Below are 15310 nucleotides of genomic sequence, written 5' to 3' on the forward strand. Positions count from 1 at the left end.
TGGTGGTACTAGGATTTGAACTCAGGGGCTCACGCTTGCTAGGCAGGTGCTCCACCACTTAAGCCACTCTTCCTCCCAAGTAGCTGGGATTATAGGTGTGAGCCTCTGGTACCTGGCTTGGTTTAGCTCTTTTTAAAGGTGGAACAAGTACTCATGTAAACCTGTGAAGGAATCCAAGCCCAGAAATTTTCTTGATTTCCACCAACTTCCTAATTTTCCTAACCACACTAAACATAAAAGCAGTTCTGACTAGCCAATCAGCCTTTATCAAAAGGCACTCAACTTAAGTTTTGCAGAAGTGTCTGCGTTCACTCACATCTCTCCCAAATGTACATACCGGCTGAGCTGTGCGGTGCACAGTGAGCAGTCAGGGCTGGTGTAGTGGTTCAAGTGGTGGAGTGCTTGCCTTGCAAGTGTGAGACCCTGAGTTCAAATCCCAGTGCTGCCCCCCCGCCCCGCTCCAAAACAGACAAACAGCAGAACCTGCACGGGGAGGTCTGGCTGGGCACACTGGTGGTGGGAGGAACAGTGCAGAGGACACTGGGAGTGGCCGCCTGCTGTGCCGGAGCAGGAGCTCAGCAGGGAGGTGAGGGGGCCCTGGGAGCCACAGTAGAGTCAACTTAGAGCACCTGTGTTGTACTCTGAGGCTCGTTTGACTTCTAACCCAGGTGCTTTTCCTGTCCATAAAACGGGAGCAGCACCTGAGGTCATTAGCAAAGGTGAACGGCTCCCGAGCCCACGTGGCGGGAGTTCGGGCCGCAGGTCTCTCTTGCTTCAGCTCACGGGTTGGAAACCATCGCCAGGGCCAGGTGTTTCTCCTCTCCCCTCCGTGTGCTCCAGCCGGAGGCCACGAGCAAGAATCCTGACCAGTGCTGAAGCTATGGAGGCTCGCTGAGCTGGTCTTCGGCAAACACAGACTTCTCTGCACAGGGTCACAGTGTTTTGGGAAGAGTGCACGTGTGGGCTCTGTCTTGCAAGATTTTATCTTTATTTTTTTGGCACTTTATGTTTTTACTAAAGACCAAACACCAAATGTTCTGGTGACAATGGTACTATGAAAAAAAACCAAAACACCAAAGAGTCGTATGTTTAAGTACATCTCGTATGCCGAGCCTCCAGCTACCCCAGTCTTCAGACCGATAGGCACGGGGATGTTTAAGGGAAATGTAAATATACCTGAAAAGTAACAGGTTTCCTAAGGACAAAACGACAGCCTCCTCACAGTGTACCTCACGTGTGCTTGGCTTCAGAGTAAGGCACTCGCCAAAGGACACTGGTGCTGCGTCATGGCTAGATTAATTAAAATTTAGTTCTGATTAAAATGCTTTATCACTGTATTACCCCAAACTGCGGTGGTCTCCAACCTTACTCGGGTCCAGAAAACATAGAACTCAGAAGTCTGAGTAGCAAAATTTAATAAACCAGCTGTTTGTTTTTCATTTGATAACAGCCTAGTTCCCAGTGCCCCTCCAGACAGGTGTAAGCTTTCTTCAGTGCTAATTCGCACACGGTCACGGCACAGAGTCGCTGGAACCCGCGGTGCTGTCCACCCTGACAGCCACGGCCACGGCTCAACACGGACTGTGAGGAGGACACTTGACTGGCGAGACCAGGGTGGACCTCGGTTGCCATTAAACATCCTGGCTCCATGGAATCACGGTACGCTTGCACCGGCAGCTTTTCCGTGTCGCCAGCGTGACAGATGATTTACAAAAGCCATTCTCAAAATCTGTGCGCAGGTACGCACACTCCTCTGTGTTGGTCACAAATCAGCAGGATTTAGAGGCACTTGTCACCTTTCTGCAAGGACGAGTCACTTCACTGGGGCCTGCATGCGGCTGGAGACCACGAGTCAGACTTGGTGTGCCAAAGACTCCTGTACTATTGTGCAGGTCAAAGGTCCAGACTCTGCCCGGTTCAGGCTGTAAAAATACAAAGGCTAAAAACACAGAAAGTTTACAAAACTTTGCAAACGCCGTAAATTGAAGTGGGTAAGGAGGAGGAGAGGCGGAGGATCAGCAGGGTTAAAGTAACACTAGGGACACGGGAACGGACTGCCCTCTGCAGCCAGTGTGGGGACGCACGTCACTGACCGCGTCACTCTGCAGGCGAGGACCACAGATGCCGAGGTCACATACGAAGGCCCCATGGGATCGTGGTGTTCACGTTAAAAGCACGACAAGTGGGAAGAATTACAAAATTCTCAGGTGTCAGAGGACAATAAAGAGCTTATAAAAAAGCCACCACTGTGCCTCGCCAGTGAAATACTATTAAGTAACTCAACCACGTTTCCTGTCAACCGCACTCACTCAGAGCTGCTGGAAGTCAGAGCCTTTCAACTCCGCCAGGCTCCCACTTTCCAGCCTGGTAGGTGGCGTGTCCCACCACCTGTGGACAGGTCACTCTCCTCAGCCACCGGCTGTAGGGTATAGATCAGTCTCGGGCAGCCGTGCACACTTAGGCTAAATTTAGGACATAACAAAAAAGACAGACGGGACGGGGGAGACCCACAGCCCGCCTCGGAGCGCAGCTCTCAGGGACAGGACGCCTTGGCCACTGAGGGGCATCGCGCTGCCCGCTCGCTGTGCCAGCGCACTGGGCGGGAGTCTCTGTCACTTGCTCCCGGACAGTTTGTAGACGTGGAACGTCTTGTTCTGAAACACCCTGGTGAAGTGGGTCGTGTAGGGAGGGAGGTTCCTTTTTATCTCCTCACAGAAGCGAGGGTGCTTTGCGGGTTTCAAATCAGGGTCGTTTTCTCCAGGGCCGTCCATCACCTAAACCCCAAACAAACACAGATGCAACTTGGGGAGGAAAATCAGAGTCATTCATCCATTCATTTTTGAGACAGGGTCTCACTCTGTAACTCAGGCTGGCCTCAACCTTGCAATCCTCCTGCCTCAGCTTCCCAAGTGCTGGGATTACAGGTGTGAGCCACCACACCTGGCAAAACATCACCTTTATAACAGACAACAGAAGTAGGAACAGGTACTGGGTTTCCTTAAGGATGATGTGTTAGCGAAATTAAATCTCATCTCAGCGTTAATGCTAGCAGTCACGTGGCTCCAAGGCTGGGAGGAGAGTCCCGTGTCACACGCTGACCATCACTGACGGCAAGGTCAGGACCAGACGTCAGATCCCTGCTGTTCAGAAATGTCCTGGCCTGTTCCTCTCACAAAAATCAAATACAGAGAACGTGTACGACCAGAGAAAGTTCTCCAGCTCATCACAGGGACGGACAGGTGAGAAAAAGCAACACAGAGGCCTGGCTGCCATGTCTGAGCTACCAACACTGCTCAGGCAGCAGCCTCAGTTTCAAGTTCTGCACAGCCGGGTGGTTTTCAGCGCCAGGTCGGCTTGTCCTTTGTCCTCTCATTTACAAATAGCCACCGGCTCTACCCCACCAGGCCCATCAGCCTCACGGGGAGAAAACCCGCTCTGCTCCATCGGGGCCTCAGCAGAGAAAGCAGAGTCCACGCGGGACTGCGGCTCAGCCACAAAAGCCATGTCTGCGGCCACACGCGGGGTACAGGGGACCCTGTGAGAGGGGCGGGCCTGGTGCCAGCCACTCGAGGACGAGCAGGGGGTTTAAAGGCTGTTTGACTTTCAGAGGTGCAATCTGTAAAAAAATTAGCTTTACGCAGAGCTGCTTGGTTTGACGTGGAACTAGGGACCTCGGCCCCCCACCCCTGCGCCTCGGGGCCCGCGGGTCATTGCCGGTATTGCCCGGGAGATGGGCGCACACAGCATCGACCCTCCCTCCCCACGCGGGCAGCCCGCACGCCCAGCTCACGTGTCCATTGGCGACATCCAGCAGGTCCCGCAGCCGGCAGCCCCGGCGGTGCCTGCGCTCGAAGCAGACGCTGTCCTCCAGGATCACGTAGTCGGCGCCGAAGGACCTAAGCAGCGCGTGCACGTCCTCTGGGGCCCTCTTGGCGTAGATCTGATAGACCTTGGGGGACATGAGACAGACGAGATGGGGCAATGTCACTCTTGGCCCTGGGAGCGATGGAGGATCGGACGTGACCTTCCCTCCCACGGGGCGGGGGAACTACACGCCCAAGACCCCCTGTGCAGATGGACGTAGCTGGGAGGGGAGGCGGAGGGGTCTCGAGCACGGCGGGGCTCGGCGAATCCATCGCAGGTGGATTTGCAATGCTGAGTCCCGAGTCTATCCACACAGGTGCCCGTTCTAAGAACGCTCCACGAGCGCACACGACACAGCCGAGGGGACCCGCAGGGCACATGGGCCCAGGAGGAAGAGACCCAGCTCTAGGTGACAGAGGGTGGCAACAGGACCTCTGCAGAGTCCCTAGCCTAGCCTGGGCCTTATGGACAGGGGACCTTCTGAATACTCATCTCCACCTCTTGTCCTCCCCAGAGCACAGGGAGCCTGGGCTCCCACCACTGCCATGCACCCCAAGTGAACACAGACAGACTGCCACCGTCCGGGATCCTGGGGCCTGGCACTGGGGAAGGTGCCGTGGGGACGGAGTGTGGGGTCCTGAGGCCACACTGCCTCCTTTGTTACTCATTTCCAAGGCTGATTTGACCTCTAGGTGGGTGTCACCTCCCTGGCTGCATTCACACAGGAGGTGGCATTCTGCACCCTGGTGTGACGGCTCAGATCAAAGATGGTTTAAGGGGCCAAAGGTCATGGTGGAATGGCCCTGGGATCCAGGGACATTGGTTTTTAGGGAGTAACACTTGGTATCCCTGGAAGAGGGTCGGGGTGGAGCTCAGCCAGGAGGTGTCCACTGCTCCTGACTGAGCCCAGAGCCACCAGAACTCGAGGGCCAACAGAAAATGTCCCATGGTGGCAGGAGTTCAGATGACTCTACAATAGCTAGGGTGTTTGGTAAAAATCATTTGGTTTTTTTTTTGGCCAGTAAAACCTCACCTGCAAACAAGATCTTTTCAACTACTGACAGTAAGAAGTGACCAACATGGCACATTCAAGTCTGAAACCTTGTTAGTGAGGACTGCGGTGCCAGCTCTCCTTCCCGTGCGCTGACTGATGTCAGCTCAGGCAGCCCATACACAAGGTGGCTTAATGATGACACTGTCGAAATTCCAGCCGCACAGATTCCTCAGCCCAGTACCTGCACATGCAAGAACGGATGTGCGCGCACACTGCGTGTAAAGTGCACACACGCCTACTACCTGAAGCTCCGTGTATACAAAAGTCAGGGAAATGGCCTAAATGTTTTGATTAAACATGAAACATCCAATATAAACAGCACCTAGCCTTAAAAATAACAAGGAAGCCAAGATTGGTGGCTCATGCCTGTAATCCTGGCTTCTTGGGAGGCTCAGATTGGGAGGATCCTGGATACAGGAGAGCTCAAATAAAAAAAATGTCCTAAGACCCCATCTCAATGGAAAAAGCTGGTGTGGTGGCGAGCACCTGCCATCCCAGAGACAGTGGGAGGCTTAAAATTGGATGGTCCTTGTCCAGGGCACTCTGGGCAAAAGTGAGATCCTCCCTTCAAAATAACCACAGCAAAAAGGGCTGCAAGTGTGGCTCAAGGGGTAAACAACTGCCCAGCAAGCCCCAAGCTGCCCCGAGTTCAAACCCCAGTACTAAAAGAAAAAGCACTGACGGAGGGGGTTGGGGTGTAGCTCAGTGGCAGGGACTTCACCTCACATGTGAGAGGTTCTGCAAAACCAAAATGAAACAAAACAAGAATCAGGGGAGCAAGATACACTAAGTGTCGAGAAAAGCAAGGTATACCATTACTTCTCTTGTAAGGAAGGGGGGTAAGGATCTGAACAATGTACGCACATATCCTTGTCAGGCAGGAAGCGCAGCCCTATTCACCCCTGTAGCCAGAGCACAGGGTGGAAGGGAGGCTTTTCACTTTCTGTGTAACTCTGAACAATTGCATTGTCTAATTAAAAGCCAGCACCACCCCAAACCACATCAGAAATGCCTGACAGGATGGCTTACAAAACGTCTGCACTGCTTTTCCCTCCCTGCCTAGTTTAAAAACCCCAAGGAAGGCTTTGTCCTAAACACAGCCTCTGTGCATCACAGGGTTTCTATCTTCCCAACCATTCCTCTGAGGAAAGAGGATCCTAAACAGCTTCTATGGGTGGCAGGACACATCAGGCGATGCAAGCCTGGAGCTCTGCCCTTGTTGCTGCAGCAGGCAGCTGGTCCACAAGAAGAGAGAAGGCGGAGGGAGGAGACTCACCGCTCTGGTTCGCTCACGGAGGCTGCTGTCCTCGTAGTGTGGGTGGTTGGTTAAGGTCCTCCCAGTGCACAGCTTGACCCCGGCCAGCAGCTGCATGCTCCCAGCGAACACGGCCCTTCTCGGAGTGTTGGAGCTGAAAGATTTGAGTCTGCATTAACCCACCAGGAGATTTCCTCAACGACGTCCCAGCAGACAAGTTCACGGCTTCAGAACCTCAACCTATGTTAAGAAGAGCCAGGGAGGACCACAAGAAGGCCTGGGCTCTGATGTGCCCTCCATCACTGACGTAAACTTGTCTGTTTCTGGCTGTGCACTGGAACAGTCCGGCAACCTTTTTCTGACTTCATGTGTTTACTTTTATGATGAATTGTCTCAGGAGCCAGGCAGCTGGGAAGCCAGTTTCTGGCTAAACTCCAGTACAGTTCCAGCTAAACCCTCTCCAGCTTCTCTGCCAGAGGGGCAGACTGTAACCAAAAGCCCTCTGAAGACTGTTAAACTGGGGGAAAGCTGCCTCATGCAAATGTAAGTGACTGCAAGGCCAGGAGGACCGGTGAGCACGAGCCAATTCCAGAGGGCTTTTGTTTAAAGAAAAGCAAAAGACCCAGATATTGTCCTAAGTGATTAAGAAAAAAAAAGAAAAAAAACACAAAGCCATGACTAATGGAAACAGAACGTGGAACGAAGAGTCTGAAACGGCAAACTTACTACTCAATATAGGATATATTCTGCGTTTCTGGGGTGGAAGGCCCCTCTCTTCGCTCCTGACAATGGAAGATTACACGCAGCTCAGGAAATACAGTCACCCTAATGTCGCACCGTGATCTCCCTTTCCAGTTACCTCCTCGCTCTGAGTCCCGGCCTCCCAGTGGGTGTGAGGGACAGCAATGGGGACCCAAGGAAAGTCCCAGAACACAGGGAAAGCACTTTTCCTTCCTTGATTCTGGAAAAGAAGAATTTTTATTTGCCCCAGGATGGTCTCAAACTTGCTATGTAGCCCAAGCTGCCTCGAATTGGAGATCCTCCTGCCTCTGCTTCCTGAGTGCTGGATTACAGCTGTGCACCACCACACCCAGCCAGAAAGGAACCTTAGGAGCTCATTTAATTTCCTCCCGTTTTGAAACCTTGGGATCGTCTACAAACCACTGAGGTGCTTCTACCATGGAGAACACAGCAGCTCCTTGCTTAAGGGTTCCTTTCCCAGAGGCCACGGGTGACATCACAAGATAGGCCTATGATCTTATGCTGAGACAGAGGGACCTCGTCTGCTGAAGTGAGGCAGGACGGCGCTGCTCTCGGGGCTTCTGCAGAGCAGGGCAGGAAACGTGGCTCTGAGCCGCCTCGCTGTGTGCATGCAACCCACCGGATGTTCTTCGTGATCCAACCTCATGCTAAGACCACAGCACGGGTGCAAAGACTGCTCTGAGTCTTCAAGCAGGATGGCTCACAGTTCATGTGACACAGACAATTCACTCTCAAAAAATGCAAGCTGTCCTCCTACAGCACTCATTCACTCGCATTCCTCCTCAACCAAGGGGTGAAAGCTGACAGATGGCAGCGATCTCAGAAAATACCACAGCATCCACAGTGCCATGCCTGGGTCTAGAAGGTGGGTTCCCAGACAGACGTTCTCGTGAGCTTGGCTGCCCTGGGAGGCCGCCAGCATTAGGCAACCAGACCCAGAAACGCAAGCACAGAGAAGTGTGCTAGGTCCACAGGGGACCTCTGACATTTGCTCCATGTAGTCAGAGGAGCAGGAGACTGGGATGAGAACTGGGAAGGTCCAGCTCCTTAGGGAGAGGCTTGCAGACACCCGGTCAACCAACGCACACTCACTAAACTCTCACCGTGGGCCTCGGATGAGATCTACCCTTGCTTATGGTGTCACAGTTGCTACAGAGGGCGAACCTGAAGGAAATGCCGTTTTTAAGCTAGGTCCTCTCGTACGCTCTCAGTGAGCCAACTCCACTGCCATAAGTTGCACAGCGCCATCACGGCTTAACGCCAGAAAGCAGCTGTATGGTTCCATGTGACAGAGTGAGCCCAGCTCGGAAGCTTCCTGCCTTGGTGCCACACTGGTCCTTCCGACACCTGCTCACAGCGCAAGCCCAGCACAGCAGTGCCGGTTTCAATGCAGAACAGTCACCACCAGAGGATGCATGGAGCTGTGCACAGTGTGTGCTTCACAACTGTGGCAGAGATGCCCAAGGGACCTGGTGACCTACTTGCAGCTGTGACCAAGGTTTCAGCTTGCTTCGGTCACAACAGCTCGGTGTGCTACAGGGTTCACAAAGGCTTCAACGTCCAATGTCCCAAACTGCTAGGGGAAATTGCAAAGTTATTCTTTTTCACTCCAAAAATATTGCAGCTGGCCTACTGTGTGCTGGGCTGGTGAATGTCAAGGTGACCCGATCCTAAGAAGCCTACTGGTTGATACAGCTGGACTCGGCATCCATCGCAGGCCAACACCTCAAGACAGAGTATAGCCTGTCACAGTCACTGAGTCTCCTGTGGGCCTCTGGCTACATCCATGGGACACTGAGTGTGCTCCCTCCTCAGGACGTCCTACCTGCTCTCACCGTCCATCCATAGGCAGAGGGAGAAATGGGGTGAAGACTGCCAAGGAACTGAGGAAAAGCCAGTGATGCCCACTGAGTTAACCCATCTTCCTGACTCAAAGCCTGCCTCATGAGCAAAAGCGAGACTTTACCAGAAACTCGGCTTGCTTCGACTGTCAGTGTGACAGCTCTGGATTGCTCACCCTTCACCGAGGCCCTGGTGAAAATCAATTGCCCCAGCATGTAGGAAGTTAGAGATCCATATTTTTGAAAATACTGACTTCTGGATGATGGCAGAGATGATGGTGTTTATTCCTGTTACACTGGCTAACCTGGCTTTATCAGCTGGGCCTATGGTAAATATTAGATAACTTTTTTAAACAATTTTACTATTTTTACTTTTTGAGACAGGTTCTCAACTATGTTGCCCAGACTGGCCTTGAACTGCTGGGCCCCAGGAATCCTCTGGCCTCGGCCTCCTGATGGCTGAGATTACTGCTGTGTACCACTGTGCCCAGCTACTCTGGGATGTTTCTTAGCTACTTTAAATATTTAACTTTGCCAGTAAAGATGGTACAAAAGGCAAAGCAAAACTCAAGTGGAGTGAAACACAAATTCCAATTTCCTAAGCTTTTAATAAAAGTCATATTCTCTGCATTGTGTGTTATTTTGTGGTAAAATTCTCAGGCAAAGGCAGAAGAGATTCTTTGTCCTTAATTCAAAAGCTACACCACGACAACCCTGACCTGGACATTCTTCCCTCGCAGACACCTGGGGCTGAGGCCGCCTATGCCTGTCCCTAAAGCAGCTTCTGTGCTTTCAACCACGAGTGACCCTGCTCTACACAGAGCAGCAGGGCGGTTTTTACCAAGGTTTTCTACATCCTTTGATGCCTAAGATGAAAGAGAATTTTTTTATAGCTTTCTGCCCAGCCTCATGGCAGGCTGCCCAACCTGGAGGCAACTTATTCTGCAAGAGACGTCACTAATGACGAGGAGCACAGGCCACACGGACTTCCACTGCGTGCTTTAAGTGACATTCTGGGAGGGCCTGCTGGCGTGCTGAGCAGATAGTGTCGCTTGTTCCTGGAGCTCCACGCTATGCAGGCTGTGGGGAAAACCGAGCTCGAGGACAAAGGGTGGGGCACGTGCGTCCTCCCCAATTCAACATTCACAGCTATGCAAGCACCAAAACGACTCTTTGAACATGAAAGAGGGTTACGGCACACGGGATCTGAACTTAGCCTGCGTCTCCTTTAAAATATCCAGCAGTGTCTCAGTTTGATTAAATGTGAAAGGAATTTGGTACTTTTTTATAGTTCCATTGAGAAATCCACACGGCAGGCTTCGCTATTGGGAAGACAGCATTCTGGTGAAAACCTCCCAAAGCCATGTAGTTAAAACATCTTCAAATATACTGTTTTTTTTGGGGGGGGCAGTACTGGGATTTGAACTCAGGGCCTCATGATTGCTAGGCAGGCTCTGCCATTCGAGCCACTCTACCAGTACTTTTTTGTGATGGGATTTTTCGAGATAAGGTCTTCAGATTATTTGCTTGGGGCTGGCTTTGAACTGCGATCCTCTTGATTGCTGTCTCCTGAGTAGCTGGGATTACAGGTGTGAGCCACCGGTGCCCAGCTCTACAGATCTGTCTTGCTTGCAGATGAAAATATTCAGGAACCAAAGATAAGACAGTCAAGGACAGAGAGGACTGAGCCAGACTGTGGGTGCACTTGGCCCTGCTGAGGAAAATGCTTCCTGTCACACGTAAACCCTAAAACCACCACCCGGTTCTTCCTGCAGGAGACACCAGAAGGCAAAACAACCCAGCTTTTAACCTCCACCTCCAGGAAACACAAACAGCAAGGAAGACCAGCCAGGAACACAGAGGAGTTTACACCTCGGAAACAAGGCACACCCAGCGGGTGTGAGGTGGGACCCAGGCAGCCAGGTGACCACACATAGGCCAGGGGCAGGGAGGACACGGGACGCAGCGAGGGTGACCATGTTGTGAGGTCTGCCTGCCCGGAAGGCTTGTGCAGATGAACAAGCCTCTGACTCAGATCAGCTGGGCACGGTGGTGTGCACCTGTAAGGCCGATGCATAGGAGGCCGAAGCTGGAGGATTGAGAGCTCGAGGCCAACCTGGAGATTCTATACAGTGAGACTCTGTCTTAATAAAAAAAGTAAAACGTCTTTGTAAAAAGAGAAATTTAATTCACAAGCATTGTTGGATTTATGAATTTAAATATCCTCTCCTTTAAGACACGAAGACACAAGAAGAGAGCAAAATGATGTTTACTCTGACTAAACTGAGAACTCTAGAAACATCTGTTTATGAAACCTGCCACAGCTCTGAGAACTGTCAACTGGGGAAGAAATGAAGAATCCAGGGCAGAGGATGGAAACAGCGGGGCGGCCACAGAGGCCATGGCACGCCAAGGCAGAGGCAGTTTTGATGGGTGGCTGTCCTGTATGTGCACGGCTGAGCTCGGTAAGTATCTGTGGAGCTGTGTCAGTAGCATGTACCCTCCTTTATGAAAGCATTACCATTTAAGGCTTTCGATGCTTTCATGCAGGTCCAGTCTCCTTGCTATGGCCCCTCACAATGCCACCCTCTATTTTCCCTCGAGGATTGCCCTGGCTTCTGGAAGGTCATGACCAGGCTCCTCAGCAGGACAGGAGAGCAGCTGAGTCCTGCAGGTGTCCTGCCCTCTGCTCTTCTTGGAGGCATGGCAAGTCCTAGCTTTAGACGGGCTCAATGGCTCTGGGGTGCCCCGGTGAAGCCCAGGCAGGTGTGGCTCACAGGGCACACTTCAGAAAACAGTTATCCTGGCCAATGTGAGGGTCACTAGAGCTGTCTCCTGGAATGGCAGCTGTCCCCAGGAGACACTGTGGTGACCACACTAATATACAGTGTCTGTGCACTCACCGTGCCTGAAACAGAGCAGACAGGAGCTGAGCCTGGTTCTGGGCCGTCAGGGGTCTGGCGGCCACTTTTGGACACACCCTACATGTCCCCAGGCCACAGCCTTCCCTCAGGGGCAGCTCATGCTCGCTAGCAGCAGGGACACTGCGGCTAAGCAGTGTGAGGTGCAAGTTGAGGGTGAATCTTAAGTTTCAGAGACAGGAGAGAGCAGGCAGGTGAGGAGAGGACCAGACGCGCCTCGTGTCTGGAACCGTGGCAGAGCCGATCTGAATGTTGATTTAAACAAACACATCTTGCATCTCAACAGACACTGGTTTGGCGTTCGCTCATCACCACTTAAGCTTATTTTATAAACATGCCTGCAGCTATTCTTACAAAGTGGTAATTTAGATTGGAACAATTCTAGGGGAAAACAGGAAGATTAGATCACAATAGAGACTGTTTTTTTTTCTTTTTAGAATATGAATCTTTCAGTTGCTGAGAAACAAAAAAACAGGCCAACCAACCAAGTCTCGAGACTGTCTGCATGAGCCCAATGAGGGAGAGGAGCGGGACGCAGGAGAGTCTGCGCAGACAGACAGACAGACAGATGGCTTCCCCAGCAGGGAGGAGTACCAGAGCCATGTACACTGGAGTGACAACTCACCCATCGCTCTCGGGCCCAAAAATGTCACCTGAACTAAACTTCTTTGAGAGAAAGCATGAAAATGAAGACCCCACAGAGAAGCACATCCAGCCTGAGATGAGCAAAGACCACCTGGGCTCTGCTCCAACACGCCTTTAATGACTGTCATTCTCTTCTGCGAGACGGGCGGACAAGGCGGAGGGCAGCGGGCTAATCCATGCAGGAATGGAAGGCCTTCCATCTTCAGGGTGCCATGGGAAGGTGGGCGTCCAACGGCCCTGCCTGCAACCGCCCACCCCAACGCTGTAACGTCCCAGCGTCCTTTACACGCACGTGCCACCAACTCCCAGCTGACTACAGCGAACATGAGAGTCCCCTTCCTCTCCTCCATGCAATGAAACCGAAGGGTTCTTCGCAATTATCTGCTGAGGCTTACAGTTAAACTTTGAGTAAATAAAAGCAAAGCACTGCTCACCGCTCTGAAAAATTCCACTCACTGCCTTGATTCAGACTCAGGCTGACATTGGGACCAGAGCAAGGGCTGCCATGGCTGTGGACGTCCCAAGTGATGAGGCCGGTTCGGCCTCTCGAGACCTGCAGCAGGTCTCCACCTGTGACGAATGGTGCTGCAGCTTTTCGTGATCAAGTGGGGAGAAACAGAGGGACAGTGCACAGGAATGCTGCCCTGGACGGGAAAGTTCATGTCTGCCAGAGAAGGCTGGTCTCAAGAACAAAGCGTTGAAAAGTGAGAATTGTATCCTGAGGCTGAGGTGAAGGCACAGATTGTAGCCTAAAATAAAATAAGAACCAGTACCATGCACAAGTTTTCTGCTGTTCAAGAGAGGAAACACTCTAGCGTTTGCATTTTTTTTTTTTGCGGTACTGTGGTCTGAACTCAGGGCTCTATGCTTGCTAGATAGGTGCTCGGTCACCTGATCCAAGCTCCCAGTCCTTTCTGCTCTGGATTTTTGGAGACAGGGTGTTGCTTGTTTCCCAGGCCAGCTGTAGAGTGATCTTTCTATCTTTGCTTCCTGTTGTCACTGGGGTGACAGGTGTGTGCCACTGCATCCAGCTTTTTCCTGTTCAGATGGGGTCTCTCAAACTTTTTTGCCCTGGCTGGCCTCAAACCATGATCCTCCCAATCTCAGCCTCCCATGCAGCTGAAATTACAGGGGTGAGCCACTGCTCCCAGCCAGTGATTGCATTTTAAATTTTCTCTAAGCCAGAACTTAGGAAATATGACTGGTTAAAATGAAATCTTCAGTGTGTTATGCCAGTTCTAATTAACAGTAGTTTACACTGTAATCTTAAAATAATTAACAAGGGAAGAATACATTCGAGTGGCAGCGTTAACAGAAAATGTGAACGGTATTAAAATGAAAATAACAAAGATAAAATTGACAAAGAGGAGAAGAGTGTGAGTTTTAACAGAGATGTGAGTTCCATTCCCTGTCCTGTCAGTGTTGGAGGTTTACTTTCTGATCTTTTTTCTTCTCTAAGTGGGTATTTTCCTTTCTTCAGGGGCTATAGTTGGAATGAGCAGTTACTTTTAAATATGGAGTTTTAAAGAAAAAAAAATTAATAAAAACAAATGCTTCATCACAATTAAGAGGCAGAAAAATAAAACCCAACCAATCTTCTCCCCTGCCGTCCCCCCTCCCCCCCGCCAATAAAAAACAACCCAATGAGATGGGTTGTAGACACGCTAGCCAGGCACTGAGGAGTTCACAAGTTAGGGGATTCCTTACTTGATCCAGTCCATCAGCTCCACTGTGTCCGGGTCATAGAATTCCCTCAGCTCGGAGAGTTCACCCATCATTCCAGGCCAGAACTGAAATTAAAAGCAAAATACAGACAAAATCCACGTGCCTGTCACTGGGATTAAATGAAAGAGAACTCGCACAGCACTGTGTGATTTCTGGTGACATGGTGCAATCCTGGTAACATGGATTCACAGCTGTTGCTCAGAGGCTCCGAGTGCAGGCCATGGGGACCAGGTGACGTCACCTCGTAAAGATGAACTTTGATGTTACGCTAATAAAATGCTCCAGTGTGGGCTCACAGCTAGCAAGTGTTACTTTGATGTGACAAGAACAGGCACAGAAAATGACAATGCAATTAACACCACGCCATCCACTCGGAAGAGCAGAAGGCACCCATAGGAGACAGCAAAAACGTTTTCATTTTATTTATTTTTTTTGGTACTGGGGTTTGAACTCAGGACCTTTACCTTGAGCCACTCCACCAGCCCTATATTTTTTGTGATTTTTTTTTTTTTTCGAGATAGGGTCTCAAAAAAAACTGATCTCTGCCTCCTGAGTAGCTAGGATTACAGGTGTGAACCATCAGTGCCCAGCCAATTTTTTCTTTTGGTGCTCCTGGCATTTGAACTCATGACCTCTGTGCCCACTAGGCAGGTGCTCTACCGCTTTAGCTACTTTACCGATGCAAAAATGCTTTTAAAGCAGACTCTCAAGTGTCACCACAAGGTGGCTGGATGGTGCAGCAGGCAGCACTCCAAATACGTCCAATGACTTGGGACACACCCAGCTCCAGCTCCTTCTCTCTGCATCGCACCATGGTTTTATTTTTGATCTCATGGTTTGATGCATATTAACAGAATCTCTGGTGTGATGGGAGAGTCGAGCAGAAGGCTCTCCAGGAAAGTCTGATGCCTTCATGACTGGGTTGTGTGTGGGGGAGGCGGAATCTTCATTCAGTTGGCAAAAGGCAAGAGGAGCTGAGAACGTCCTACAAGGCACAGGTCAGCCCCATGACACAGGACTGTCCTGCCAAGAAAGTCAATGTGGGCTGCTGAGAACTCAGTCACCACCACGGCAGGGTTTCCTCAGCTGGACCGTCTGAAAGCATCACCACTGTGTCTAAAACACCTGTGTCTTTGCTCTGCTACCAGTGCTTCCCACTGGGCCTGGAGTGTGACATTTTCACGGGGTCCCCTAGGCACTGTGTGAGGCTCTAGAGTGAGGACCGTTTCTCCCACAATGTCCT

General features: G+C 51.2%; 1 protein-coding gene across 10 annotated transcripts in view; it reads right to left on the bottom strand.

Annotated features, from left to right (window-relative positions):
* Positions 1–990: 990 nt before the first annotated feature.
* Positions 991–15310, bottom strand: part of Dpy19l3 (dpy-19 like C-mannosyltransferase 3) — a 74557-nt gene continuing 60237 nt past the window's right edge. For all 10 annotated transcript variants that reach the window (XM_074058832.1, XM_020182082.2, XM_074058833.1 and 7 more), the window contains 4 exons: positions 14050–14132; positions 6195–6327; positions 3791–3949; positions 991–2774 (listed from right to left, as the gene is read on the bottom strand). In XM_074058832.1, the coding sequence (XP_073914933.1) occupies positions 2613–2774; positions 3791–3949; positions 6195–6327; positions 14050–14132 (537 nt within the window). In that variant the 3' untranslated portion in view covers positions 991–2612. The remainder of the gene's footprint in view (positions 2775–3790; positions 3950–6194; positions 6328–14049; positions 14133–15310) is intronic.

This window comes from Castor canadensis, chromosome 16 (assembly GCF_047511655.1).
Source record: "Castor canadensis chromosome 16, mCasCan1.hap1v2, whole genome shotgun sequence".
Taxonomy (NCBI): Eukaryota; Metazoa; Chordata; class Mammalia; order Rodentia; family Castoridae; genus Castor; species Castor canadensis.